A 13548-nucleotide genomic window follows, 5' to 3' on the forward strand; every position below is an offset into this window, starting at 1 on the left:
CTGTTGAATTAAAAAAAAATAGAAAAGGCTACAAGTGTCCACCATATAATGTTGTTGAGGAAGAAGCATGTACACCGGGGCGGACTAGACTGCAGCTGGGGTTTTTATTGATACAATAATGTAGCCTGCTGATGTAAGATTTGGTGTGTCGTTCAAATTCCCGCAGTAACTCTTCACTTCTGCGTTTTCTGTGCGCAAACAAGCGCTCCTCAACTGCTGCCCCGCCCCTCCCACTTCTGCTCACATAAAAAAGACTTGAAACCTGCAACCTTTTTTATGACGAACTCGCATGTTTGTTTGGTCTGGTCTTTTACCTGAATTTACTCAACATGTAACCCAAAGTTGTTTGTTCGGCTGCACTGTTATATTCCATGGTAAGACAGGAGTGTATCGCTAAGTGTTTTTAAGTTAGCAATTTTGTTTATTTACCTTTCATTAGCTTGTTAGCTGGGGAAAGTTAGCTAGAGGAGTGGGTGGTTGAACTTGTCTAAGCAAATGTAAGCGTTTACATTAGCAATAGCTCTAACAGCTAAGCTAGCTAACTTTAAACAGCTAATAAAGTGATTACTGACTGTTTCAGCGTTCTGCGATAATAATGTTCACTGAGTCTAAGCTACCAATTATGCACGGAGTAAGCGTGTGTCTTTAGTTAACGTGGAAATAAATGAGAGGGGTCGTATGAGTACGATAGGATAACTTGTGAGGTTATTGCTACATGTAGCAACTCTTCAACCACTCTTCCTAAATGTGTCATTGTTTACAGCCCTCCCTCCGTGAGCGCTACCTCGTTGAACGCAGGCCTGAGAGGAAGGAGATGGATGTGTGATCATTTCAAAGTGAGCCAACTGAGAGGCAGACTATCACTTGTTGCTGCTTGGGAACAGGAGACTGGCGCAGGGAAGCTACAAGGTGTGTGGCGATGTCGGATTCAGAGGCGAGGGCAGATCCCGGTACGGAAGGGAAGGCAGAGTTCACAGCAGGGAACATGTCCAGTGATGTCCAACAGGTACAAAGTGGAGCCTCTGTGTCCTCGTCTGTGGCCTCACAACAGCATCCTGCCACCTCAGCAACAGAGGATGAAGATGAGAGTGAAGATGAGTCAGACATCCTGGAGGAGAGTCCTTGTGGCCGGTGGCAAAAACGAAGAGAGGAGGTAAAGCTATGAAACGGTTTGATTTAGTGATTTGTTTTAAACATGCTCTGTCAAGTAACAATGTAATCTCTTTTCAAGCCCATCATTTTTATGGTATTTCTTAAAATCAAAGGAATCACGACACTGATGTGGATCATAGCCTGAATGCTTTATCAACAACCTGAATGCTTTAGTTTTTCCCCCAACAGTATAGTTTGTTCCATATGATGCTACAAACTTGGCACTACCACAAAGTCATTTAAGGTTTATTGTACTATTGTTCAACAATTGTGGTGAGCAAATGTAAACTTAAAAAAAGATATGTAAAAAGATCAAAACCATTGGAAAAAAAATGAAATTATAAAAATGGTGTTTTTATAAAGCCATTTTCTGCTCTGTTTGAATCTAGGTGAATCAGCGTAATGTCCCTGGGATAGATGCTGCATACTTGGCTATGGACACAGAGGAAGGGGTGGAGGTAGTCTGGAATGAAGTCATGATCTCTGAGAGGAAGAACTTTAAACTGCTGGAGGTAAGGCAGCAAGATGTAAGAATGAAACAAAGACTTTACTTGGATTATGCACTGATTGTCATTACTTTCTTTATTTGTTAAATATGGATGGAAAAATATTTTTCCTTTTTTGTACAAACAAGAATGTCAGCTTATTTTTGCCCTTTAACAATTCTACTCTTTTTGGTCTTTTCATCTGTAGCTCTGTGTTACATAACACTGTTAACACTGTGTCATCAGTGCAGTCCTGAGAGTACTAATGTTCTACAGCAGGTCATGGTGACAACCCTGATGTTCTGCTGTAACTCACACGCTGTGCTGTTACATCATGCTGTTCCAGCTCACACTTATTGGATTAATTTTGTACTGCTGTAGCTCACAATGTCATAAGTGGCATTTTTCTGAACTCAGATCAACAGACTTTAACTCTAACTGGCATAACTAGTTTTCCTCAGTGACACTGCTCTAACCTCAGCTGAATTCTAAACGGCTACATTGCAATGGAATTTAGGGGCAGGACCAAGCGGAGGTGTAAAAGAGCCTTTTATGACTAATACATAACATAACATACTTTTTTTAGGAGAAAGTGAAGGCTGTATTTGATAACCTGATCCATTTGGAACATGCCAATATTGTCAAGTTTCACAAATACTGGGCTGACACAAAGGACAATCGGGCCAGAGTAAGTATTATCAAATCTTCTGTTACCTCCATGAATAGGATCACACTTCACAAAATAAAAGATAACATTCTTATGTCTTATTTGATCTAAGTTTGACGTGTGTCTCTTTATGTGTTGTCCACTAAATTCTTTCTTTCACCCAGGTGATTTTCATTACTGAATATATGTCATCTGGCAGCTTGAAGCAGTTTCTAAAAAAGACAAAAAAGAATCACAAGACCATGAATGAAAAGGTAACACATTCTCTTTAATATAGGACAAAACAATGCTTTTTACAGAGTGGACAATCAAGTACTTTAAATAGAACTGCATATATTTATAGCATTTGAATGTGTATGGGTGAAATAATAGTTTGCACTACATTTGAGTAAGTGAAATGATATGAGCAGTGTATATTTAGGTCCTTTTGGGGCATGAGCACTGATAAGATGTATCTACAGGCTTGGAAGAGATGGTGCACACAGATTCTGTCTGCTTTGAGGTCAGTCTCCTTCCTTCAGACATCTGTTCAATTTGTTCCTTCATAGGAAAGTGCTCTGACATTGATTTTTTTTTTATCATGCAGTTATCTTCACTCATGTGACCCACCGATCATCCATGGCAACCTGACCTGTGATACTGTCTTCATTCAGCACAATGGGCTCATCAAGATCGGATCAGGTACGTGTATCGGTGTGTTAGGCAGTAGACCAGAAGCACTGATGAAGTCAAATAATACTGTGGAGGACTGGCACAGTTAGACTACTCTCTATATTTGTACATATAAAATGTTTTTTTAATACTTGAACAGTTGAGTTGAGACTTTGTGGCATTAATGCTACTCTTCAGTACAAGGCAACTCTACATATTATATGTAGTGTTGTAGTATAGAAAACACTGTTGTATCTGCATATATTACATTGACTCACTTCCAGTTCCCCAAAGCATCCAAACATCCCCAGTTTAAACAAGTTTTGTCTTTCTCTACATTTTATGTGTATGTTTTCTTTTTGCCCCATATTTACTTGCTGTCTCTTTACCGCTTCTGTACACTCTCCATTTTCTTTCTCTACAGTTGCTCCAGACACCATTAATAATCATGTGAAGACATGTCACGAAGAACAGAAGAACCTGCACTTCTTTGCACCAGAATATGGAGGTTGATGTGACCAAAATTCTGTTTTTGTTGTTGCCAATAATTATCGTTTTCTATACTTCACATTAGACCAGATCATACACAGAAAGTGGAAAATATGTAAAAATATATTATTATAAAATTTTAGGAAGCTTGGTGCACTGCTCACGGATTCTCTCCTGTGTTCTTTTTGGATCTCTTAGTCTTAATTAAGGAGTAGTGTATGATATAATCACTGTACATACAACTTTTTTTATTCTTTCTCCCACTGTAGCTGTTGAAGATGTTACAACAGCTGTAGACATCTACTCATTTGGCATGTGTGCCTTAGAGGTAAGACGGGGACCATTAAATATATGTAGCATAATATGCTAGACTTCACCTGTTAATGTGTGCTGACAAATTGCAGATGGTGCTTTTGGAAATACAGGGGAATGGAGAATCCTCCTATGTTTCTCAGGAAGCCATCAACAATGCCATACAGCTGCTGGAGGACCCACTGCAGAGGGTTGGAGTGTTTGCCTATGCACGATTGAAATCGCATCAGATTTGTATACAAAATGTTATCCTGCAGTGAGTAACACATTTTTATTTTTCTAGGAGTTAATCCAAAAGTGCCTGGAGGGTGATCCCTGTGTAAGGCCTACAGCTCGGGAGCTGCTGTTTGACCAGGCCCTCTTTGAAGTGCCGCTCCTGAAATTGCTGGCTGCACACTGCATTGTTAGTCATCAACGTGAGTTGTACAACTATAACCAAAACAAATGTTTGAAGAATGAATGCTTAAATGTAATTGACATCTTCTGCCTCTCACATTAATTGTCAAGACATGATTCCTGAAAATGCCCTGGAAGAGATTACCAAGAACCTGGACCCCAACCTGGTCCTCGCTCAGACAAAAGAGGCTCAACTCAAGTAGGTGTCAGCTGTTAGTATTCACATTCTACTGAGAAACAACAATGGCCTTTCAGGCAACCTGATAATCCCTTAACATGTATTATTCCTTGTTCTTTCTCTTACTTTCTGTGTTTTTCTCAGATTCTCAGATCATTCCATTGCATTAAATCAAACAAGTTGTTTTTGTTTTTTTTATCTGTAGGCTTTCACAGTTTCCTGCCTTGGAGCTTGATAAATTCCTGGAGGATGTGAGGTAAGGAGCAAAGCTCTCTACAAGGTCATGTACGCTACAGAGATGCAACACTACAGTGTATGACCACGCGGTGGCAGTAGTGGACCATCTGACTGTTTTTGTGCCCTTTTCTTCATCTTTTTAATGTAACATCTAAATGTGGTACAGTGCTACTTACTGATTTATCTTGGTCTATTCTTATTTGGTTTAGCTTTTTTCACATATTTGCTTGTCACTACTGTTCTCATCTCCATATTATGTCTTCTTCTGTTGATTATCATTTGAAGTAATTAATCTCTTTTCCAACTTCCATTCCAACTGTCCATCATGTTTACACCATTTCTCACTTCCTTTGTTTCTCCTTCTTCTGCTCAGGAATGGTATCTATCCAATGACAGCGTTTGGGCTGCCCTGTCCACAGCAGGCTCAGCAGGAGACGGTTAAATCTCCTGTCATTGTCCCGTTGGTCAAATCCCCCTCACCCGAACCTGCAGAGCAAGAGACAAGGAGGGTGGGTACAACTGTTTGTGTGTGAAGTTGTAGTGTTTCTTATTTTTTCACAAGTTTTTACTGAATCTTTGGACTGTACATGAAGTTGTTTTGTAAACCATTGATCTAAAATTGTACCAACGGCAGTTGAGAACCTTTCATATTTAGATTAGGTGTTTTCTTCTGCAGGTCACTCATATGCAGTGTAGCTTTGAACCTGTCGAAGAGGGAGCAAAGTATCATGTGAGTCATTGTAACATTTACAGACTGATTATTTTGATTTAAAACAAAACAAACAAAACACAAGTCAGTCAACAATAATAATGTTTTTTTTCTTTCTCCTCTTTTAGCTAACGTTGCTGCTGAAACTGGAGGATAAACTGAATAGACATCTAAGCTGTGACATGTTACCTCGTAAGATCTTCACTTAAGTTCTTTATAAATCCCTTTTTTTCAAACATCTGAAAGATAAGGGTGACAATGTCAGGTTTGAATACAATATCCATAAGTGAAATTAGGACACAGCACACAACCACCCAGTGCATAGGGCAATACGGCCTTCTTGAAAGAGCCATCGAACAATTTGTTGTTGTTGAAGGAGTGCCAGGTGAGACAGAGGAAATCTAAGAGGATTAGTGGCCATTCTTACAGGTATGTGTGTGGGTGTGGTTTGATTTTGGTCCTATACACACACATCAGTATGTGTTTTAAAAAAGAAATGGTAGGAAGTATTCTGTGCTTACCTCATGGGGTTATTGATTGATATCTAATTTGTTATTTTTCTATGTGAAAACCTTTCAGATTTAGATGTCAGATTTACTTGAGTAGATAATAGCTTTTTAACTGTGAGTTATTGCATACCGTTCTTCTCCATGTTGGTGACCTAAGATATGTGGGAGAGTGAGAGTGAAGTTCCAGACAGAGTTTGAATGGTGTCACAATATACACAACAGACTATTTTAGGCAGCGAGACTGACTGTCTCTTATGTGTCATGAAAACCTTGTAGCTCTAATTTGACAAATGTATATGGATGGCTTTTGGGAATGGTTTTGTGTATGGGCTTGTTAAAGCCTGTATGACCAAAAATATTTTGTTGTAACACAATGGTGATTAAATTTGACAAATATTAATTGTACCAAATGTACATTTATACTATTGGCAGCAAACATTTACACTTTTCACAATGGATGCCTGTAATAACATGACACACAGCTAGTCAAAATATTGTTGACCATGTGATCTAATATTCACATGCACACACAGGTATGATAGGCATGTATAATGTTGTGGGCGTGTGGGGAATGTCAGGGCTGCAGCTGACAGCTGTCACCTCCTATGCCCATCTTTTCCCAGGCTTTCATCCCGGTGTCTCAGTTACACACACATACTCACTCAATGTAGCTCCTGTGCTTCCACCAGTTTTTACATCAGGTCTTTTCTTGGAAACTTGCACCCTAATTCTGCTGACACGCGCTCTGTATCTTGACGTTCATGCACACCCATACACACCCATACACACTAATTCAACACACCCTGCCCTCTTTGTAAATAGACCCTCTTGCTGATATCAGGGGGATAATCTTTAAAGTCTTCCTTATCTATGCACCGAAGTCCAGGGTCACACCGCTGCATTACAGGCTAACTAAGCCTGTTCTGTCTTAGTGTTTGTTGCAGCCACAATTCTAGTATACTTTGGGATGTTGACTAAAATGATAGAGAAAGGAACAACCAACATTATTTTCCATATTTTGAGCTGCCTAATGTATTTTTCATTTGGAATTCTTTGCGAATTTTTTCAGTTTATTGCTTTAGTGTACTACCTTAAAATACTTCATATTTTCACCAAAGGAGGAACATAGTTGCAAGGCATAGGTGCAAAGTGTTTCTTTTCTGAGAAGGTTGTTGCATAAAGAAATAGAGGGGAAACTCCTGGGCTCTTTTAGCCTGAGGATGGAGGACACTTCAAACTGTCCATCACGGGGAGGAATAAGCCAACATGTTTTAACAGATCACACCTTAAATAGGACTATGCTGGTTGAAACGTGTGTTTGGGCTTCAAATAGAAACCACAGCTGGGATTCTGAATGCATTACTTACAAAAGAGTCTTCTTTTCTTTTTTTGTACATGTTTCAGCTCCCTGTGTGGGTGTGGTAAAGTTGATGTAAAGGTGATGTACCACTGTTACTAACTGGTGGTGTGTTTCAGATGAGAATGTTCAGGAGTTGGCTGGAGAGTTGGTACAGCTTGGCTTCATCACTGAGGTGGGTGTTCACTGAATTTAAGAAAGATTCACTGAGATTGCATGTGAGTGTGCTATTTCTGGAGTGTATGAAAATTGTAGCTTTTTTTATCATATTTGCATTATCCATTCCAACACAACTACATTTACAGTTGTGTACACTATTGTTGTATAGTCACTTAACCACTGGTTGTACTGTTTCAACAGTTGGACCAAACCAAAATCGCCTCTCTGCTAGAAGAAGCATTCAACCAAGCGTTTAACCAGCAGTGGTTTCCATGATCATGTTACCACACCTACTGGTTCCTCATAAGTACACTCTGGACTTTGTTACATGTTCTTTTTTGTTACTTATCACAGTGACTGTATTATGTGTTTTTTCATATCTTTTCTACAAAGCCTGAGATGGTGATGTGACCAAAAGAGTGGGGTTCCCCTTACACTGGGAATTTAAATTCCCATAAAGCTCATCTTAAAGAACATCTTGAGTGTAAAAGCAGACAACTCCGAAAAAAAAAAACCAAGCATGAATTCTAGTTTTTAATTTAAACAGTACTGCAGGGAGTTGGTGTTTACTGAAAGATGTCTAAGTGGAAGGTAAACTATTTGAACGCTGTAAACAACACTTGGTTTCAACAGCGCTGATTAAATTATTTGTAGCTTTAAATTAAAGCCTATTTTTCCCCAAGTGCACAGTTGTTTGTTAATGTCGGGTGTTTGAATGATTAATTGCCTGTCCTGTTTTTCCAGGCAATATATAACTCACTGCTGTTGTGCTTCTAAATTCTGGGTCTGTTCTTGTTGACAACAAAACTGAAGGAGCTACTAACTGAAGCAAGGCAGGATATTTCTTTGTTGTTGTGATTTTTATTTCACATGGCTCTCCCCCTCATATGGTGAGGAGGAGTTTGCCTTGTATGACAGAGCATTCCCAGTTCTTTGCAGCTTTTTCAGTTAACTTCAAGGATTGGTACAGAACAAAATGTGCATGCTTTAGAAGGCATCTCGGCCAATCTTCTGTGGAAGACGATTACCTAGAGGTACTGTGAACTTGGTGTTACCGAATTTATATTTCTTCTTCATCATTTGTGCGCACACATGTATTAGAAAATCCTCCTTTTATAATGTGTTATTTTATTCAGTTTTACCATTTGCTGCTTGTGTGTTCACACTTGATACTCTGCCTTAAACTCCATTCATTTGAGATCTGTGTACTGAGCTCTGCTGCCATACCGAGAGGACTGAGATGTGTTCTATTAACTTTCCCTGTGTGTTTTTAATATGTGTTTCAGAAAAGGCTTTTCTTTACTCCATTTTGTTTACAAGGAGACCACATTGTTGAGTCTGAGCCAATGCATTTTTCACATCTAAACAGGTGATTTGGTCAAATGTAAACCTACTGGCTTGACCTTCAGAGTGCACATTCTTGGATACAAACTTTCACATGGTGAAGGTTGTTGTTTAGATCTGTAGCAAGACTGTTGCATTACCTGTGGTTACTTTGTGACAGTTTGGCTCAGAACTCTTTGTGGACTACAGGTACTACTGTGTCTGAAAGCTCATACAACTCAGGACCTCCGACAGACAGTACATTAAATATTATGTTCTCATGGTTTAAAGATCAGTGGAAGTTCATATACTGTTATACTGGCGTGGTATTAAAACTGAAATTATGCTGCAATTGCTCTACCAGTTAATTGAAGACAGTTGTTTGAGCTTTCAGCCTGAGCTTTACTTTGATGTTGGTTATTATAATAAATTAAACACCTTACCAGTAGGTATTTTTAAACATTTGTTTCATTCTTTTTCGTGCTCCAGTCTGCATTTCCTTTGCTGTATGTAACTTGTGTAGTCCATCTTATTCCATCGTTTTTCTGTATGTCTTTTTGTGAAGTGTTAAGATTGTATTTTCCAAAGATCTGTTCTCAAGTCAGCCAGAAGAATGTAAAAAGCACCACTTCTAGCACAGAGAAGTGATTAAAACCAACCAATGTGATCACCATGGCTTTATACTGACCCTCTCCTTTCCCCTCTGTCTCCTCTCCACCCGCTTTACTGGTGACAGTGAAACTGGTTATTAAATAATCGTACAGGGTGGGCAGCTTTAGCCTGTCACTCCATAATGTGAGGTTTTGCTTATATTTTTGGAATTTGTTATGCTTTGTTTATAACACGAATATTTGTAAATGTGTGTGTCTTTACTGAGACTTCTATCTGGACAAATAAATGTGTGTTAAACTGCTTCCCTCTGTCTTTTTAGTTGTTTTTCCACAACATTAAAGTGAACATGATTGAACCCAAGTATGGTGAAATTGCACAGTAAAATATTTGACATTTGATTTAGACAAAATCACTGACATGAATCTGTTGTAAATAAAACAAGGCTCCATGTCATATATGTGTGTATCAGCTGCCACAGCTTTACCTGGTGCAGTCTGTAGTTGTAATGTTCTGCCCTCTAGAGAAAAAGATTGTTTTCACTAGTGTGAAATGAAAGAGGAGCCCCTATAGGCTGTAGGCAGAGTCGGCGCTTGCGCCCCTCAGCGTCCGGTTAGATAGCCGCAGGTAACGCACAGGTGAGTTTGGTGACGTCATACAGGAAGTGGACAAAGCAACGTCCGTGTGGTTTCTGTCTGACTGTTGAAGTGCTCGAAATTTGCGGACATTGTTTTTGTCAAAAGGAAGCGTCTTTCCCAGCAGAGAGATGTGCAGTTTTGGTGAGTATGGCTGGTGGTATATACTACTGCTGCTACTGCTGCTGCTGCTGCTGCTGCTGTGACTAAAAAAAACTTTCGCTAATGTAAAGTGGCCTTTTGTTTTCCTTTCACGGGTGGAAGTGATCACGGCCCTGTCCTGCGGATTCATTGTTAAATGTTTCATGGCTTACATAAACGAGTTTAAATGTAACGAAATTATTCTGGCACCAATATAAAATAAGCTGTCACACCTCAAGCCGACAGGACCAGGTGTCGCCCTGCTGTTGTCCATCCTGCAGTAATGAACCTTCTTCATTGTGTTGGGTGAAATTATATCAACAGGTCACATGAATACACCTAAACATAACTGTTTTGCAGTTCTATACTTATAAATGTTGTAGTGTTGTTATATTTGATAGACAAATCAAACTCTACTAAACTCTCTAAACTATTATTGATAATATACAGTTCAGTTTAAATGTGTGGAGGTAGGGTTATATGTGACCTTTGAAAAAACATAGAAATAAAAAGCAGAATGCAAAGTTTGTGGTTTAAGAGTTTAAACTTCTTCTGAAAAAGAGCATCAAAAGACTTAAAAATTCACATTCATAGTTGTTTGATCAGTAATGATATGGAGGAGCAACAGTGCATGTGGCATGGATAACTTCTTCTTTGAAGGAAACCACAAATGCAGAATGCTGGTTTTTAAGGTATGCAGTGCATTTTTAGCAATATTTAGGCTTATTAGTTTGATTGCAGAGCAATAAAACTTTATTTTTGCTCATTTTAGATTCAGTATATTGCAACATTTTAGTCGAGAAACATTATCTTTTCTAGGTTTGTCCACCAGAGAGCACTGACAAGTTAATATGTTGATTAATACATTGGCTAAGTATGAATCTTGGCAGCTGTTATTTAAAACAACAAATCTTTGTTATTCAAATACAGATATTAAAAACAGGTTATTGTATCACATCTGTATTGATGTTATTGTAAGTGCTTTAATTTTTATGTATGCTTCTTGACCTTCACTACTTGTATTTCCTTTTGTCTGTTAATAGAAATATGATTTCCTCCGGTATTATATATTTTTCTGCCACACAGATAAGGACAAAGGGCCAAGAAGGCTGATGAAAAAGGGGTTAATTCTAATCCTGGTCGGCCATATCAACTTCATTCTTGGAGCTATTGTCCATGGCAGTGTCCTCCGCCACATTTCCAAACCTAGCCAACAGATTACGACTGAATATACTGTTGCCAACATCATTTCTGTGACTTCTGGCTTGCTGGTGAGTTCAGATTTTCTTCTTATGTTTGAAAGTCAGCTCAGCAGTTCAGATAAGTTCACCGGGAGACTTGGGGTTTGTCGAGCAGTTCATCAAAAGTTTTTTCTTTGAAATTGATGTTTTATGACGCTCAGTGACTTCAAACCCAGACACATCTCAGCGATTCTCTTTGTTCTGTGAATGAGCACAAGTGTATAGTTCTCAGCTGATTTTCCTCTTTTACCTCAGTATTAGTGTTGTGTAGTTTCCTCAGTAGTCAAGACAGAACTTGTTTATGACATGGGAGCAGGTTCTTCCAACCAGTCACCAGTCCCTCTAGGGCAGACTTCATTACATTCATCAGTGATAAGAGTGGGTTAATTGGGATATTGGAGGGTTTTAAAAAATAAACAGACAAGACAGGCAGAAATGAAAAAAATGTATCCATGTTTGTATTCTTATTTCTGTCATGTAGTTTGTTCATTTTTATTGTGTAGGAAGTCGTAGACTAGAATCCACACTCTTGTCACCAGGATTACTACTCCTCATAGATACTGCTTTGTACTGAGCTGAAAGTCTTATCATTTAAATCCTGCAGAGCATTGCCACTGGGATTATTGCCATTGTGGTGTCAAGGAACCTTCATGTGTTTAAACTGGTAAGAATTTAATCTGACTCCAGCTACTGATATGAACAGTAACTCCCTCTGTGCTTCTTAATGGTTATTTGTTTGTATGATGTCGCCTCTCAGCAAATAGGACTCGTGATTACATCATTCCTGAACACCTTGGTCTCAGCAGCATGCTGCACTGGGCTCCTTTTGGCCATTAGTATCACTGTGGCCCACAATGGGCAGGGTTTGATGTTAGGATGCAATGACACAAACGTACCCGTCAATGCTCGGTCACCCATCAGCTCCCAATGTCCATTTGATACAACACGAATCTATGTGAGTCGAACCTTCCTTCTAAAATTTACTTAGTTTGTTATTGAAGCTACAGATGTTTAGACATAAGAAACTACATTGTGTTACTTTTTTTGCTTCCTCTTCATCTCTCAGGACACCACCATGGCGCTGTGGGTCCCCTGTTCTGTGCTGGCAGCAACTGAGGCTGGACTATCAGTGTGGTGCTTCATCGTTGGACTGGCTCTCAGAGGGCTGACACTCTGTGGGAACAGTTACATCAAAGAACAGGTGTGTGTGGGGTGGGGGCAGGTGGATATGCTTCAGGGGTATGACACACACTTGGCCTCACTCAAACACAGATCTTATTCACAGCTACCCACTCCCCCTTTGGTCTGTCATTCTTTAAAACAAAGAAACACAGAGGCACTGTCAGGTTTACAACAGTTCATCCTTTCTTTCTTTCTTTCTTTCTGTCTTCTAGTTGGAGGAAGAGGCTGAGTGCTCTCCCCACAGCAGACACCTGATTGGACAGCCCTTGAATGCTGAAGCATAAGTGAACAAAAATCAGCTAAATCTTAAAATGCTTTGCCACATCTGTGTGTGTCTGTCTGATAGAGTTGCCCCACAGTCACTGCACTACAGGAATGGAATCAGTGTAAGAAATTGATTCTTGTTACAGAGTAGCTGCAAGCAGAGTACACCGAAGCTAATTCCATCCAGCACATCTGTATTGTTATCACCAAAACTCATCAATGGTGAATTAATGTACAGCAACACACAAAACCTGTGCAATCAAAATGCCAATATTGGGGTCCAGCATGCATATTTATGTGAAAGCTACAGTAGGATATGATCCTTTCACTCTTAGTCTCAGTATGCTTTCTTGACTGTTGGGATCCAGTATTACCAAATATATATAATGCTAAACACAGTTTAAAGAAAGCTTTTCTCCTAGACTGACTAATTTTAGCTTTTATGTGTCTTATTTAATAAATATAAAATGTTATTTTATAACAATATTAATACTTGTACTGTTAGTCCAAAATCTAAACCACTCCATCGTAAACATTACAGCTGCAGCAGTCGTGTTATGTTCTATTGTTCTTCTGAACATTTTGATTTGTATGAATTGTTTTTTAACATCATTATTATTTACAACTTTATTGTAGAATGTTTGTGAGGATGCTTAAGATAGATTTCTGCAGGAGGAATGATTTCAAGAGTGGGTTTTAGAGGTTTTATATAAGACTATTTGTTTCCTTTGATCAGACATTTTCAGGAATACAGTCCATGCTTTTCATTTCTGATTACTAAAATGCACCGCCATGAGGGATGTTTGGTAAATATACTCTGAATTATTGTAATAAAAAATTACCGGTCTTTAA

At 38.9% G+C, this 13548-nt stretch overlaps 2 protein-coding genes across 2 annotated transcripts; both read left to right on the plus strand.

Moving 5' to 3' along the window:
• Positions 1 to 239: 239 nt before the first annotated feature.
• Positions 240 to 7860, plus strand: LOC114433509 (nuclear receptor-binding protein-like). The gene is made up of 18 exons (XM_028402125.1): positions 240 to 374; positions 764 to 1153; positions 1542 to 1664; positions 2224 to 2325; positions 2469 to 2558; positions 2766 to 2806; positions 2891 to 2985; positions 3380 to 3463; positions 3714 to 3772; positions 3849 to 3947; positions 4040 to 4172; positions 4264 to 4351; positions 4536 to 4586; positions 4941 to 5076; positions 5244 to 5297; positions 5405 to 5468; positions 7262 to 7317; positions 7503 to 7860. Exons 2-18 carry the CDS (start codon positions 920 to 922, stop codon positions 7575 to 7577), a joined length of 1584 nt encoding a protein of 527 aa, XP_028257926.1. The 5' UTR covers positions 240 to 374; positions 764 to 919; the 3' UTR covers positions 7578 to 7860.
• Positions 7861 to 9882: 2022 nt separating this feature from the next.
• Positions 9883 to 13548, plus strand: krtcap3 (keratinocyte associated protein 3). The gene is made up of 6 exons (XM_028402075.1): positions 9883 to 10012; positions 11096 to 11280; positions 11855 to 11914; positions 12008 to 12205; positions 12317 to 12451; positions 12645 to 13548. Exons 1-6 carry the CDS (start codon positions 10000 to 10002, stop codon positions 12714 to 12716), a joined length of 663 nt encoding a protein of 220 aa, XP_028257876.1. The 5' UTR covers positions 9883 to 9999; the 3' UTR covers positions 12717 to 13548.

Source organism: Parambassis ranga, chromosome 3 (assembly GCF_900634625.1).
Source record: "Parambassis ranga chromosome 3, fParRan2.1, whole genome shotgun sequence".
In the NCBI taxonomy this organism is placed as follows: domain Eukaryota; kingdom Metazoa; phylum Chordata; class Actinopteri; family Ambassidae; genus Parambassis; species Parambassis ranga.

What these genes read in the sequence shown, in the direction of transcription:
- LOC114433509 (XM_028402125.1), top strand. Translation starts at nt 920, where the DNA reads ATGTCGGATTCAGAGGCGAGGGCAGATCCCGGTACGGAAGGGAAGGCA. An exon ending in GCTCATCAAGATCGGATCAG is followed by an intron (nt 2,986 to 3,379) that starts GTACGTGTATCG and finishes CTTTCTCTACAG; the next exon opens with TTGCTCCAGACACCATTAAT. An exon ending in ACAAAAGAGGCTCAACTCAA is followed by an intron (nt 4,352 to 4,535) that starts GTAGGTGTCAGC and finishes TTTTATCTGTAG; the next exon opens with GCTTTCACAGTTTCCTGCCT.
- krtcap3 (XM_028402075.1), top strand. An exon ending in TTGATACAACACGAATCTAT is followed by an intron (nt 12,206 to 12,316) that starts GTGAGTCGAACC and finishes TTCATCTCTCAG; the next exon opens with GACACCACCATGGCGCTGTG. An exon ending in ACAGTTACATCAAAGAACAG is followed by an intron (nt 12,452 to 12,644) that starts GTGTGTGTGGGG and finishes TCTGTCTTCTAG; the next exon opens with TTGGAGGAAGAGGCTGAGTG.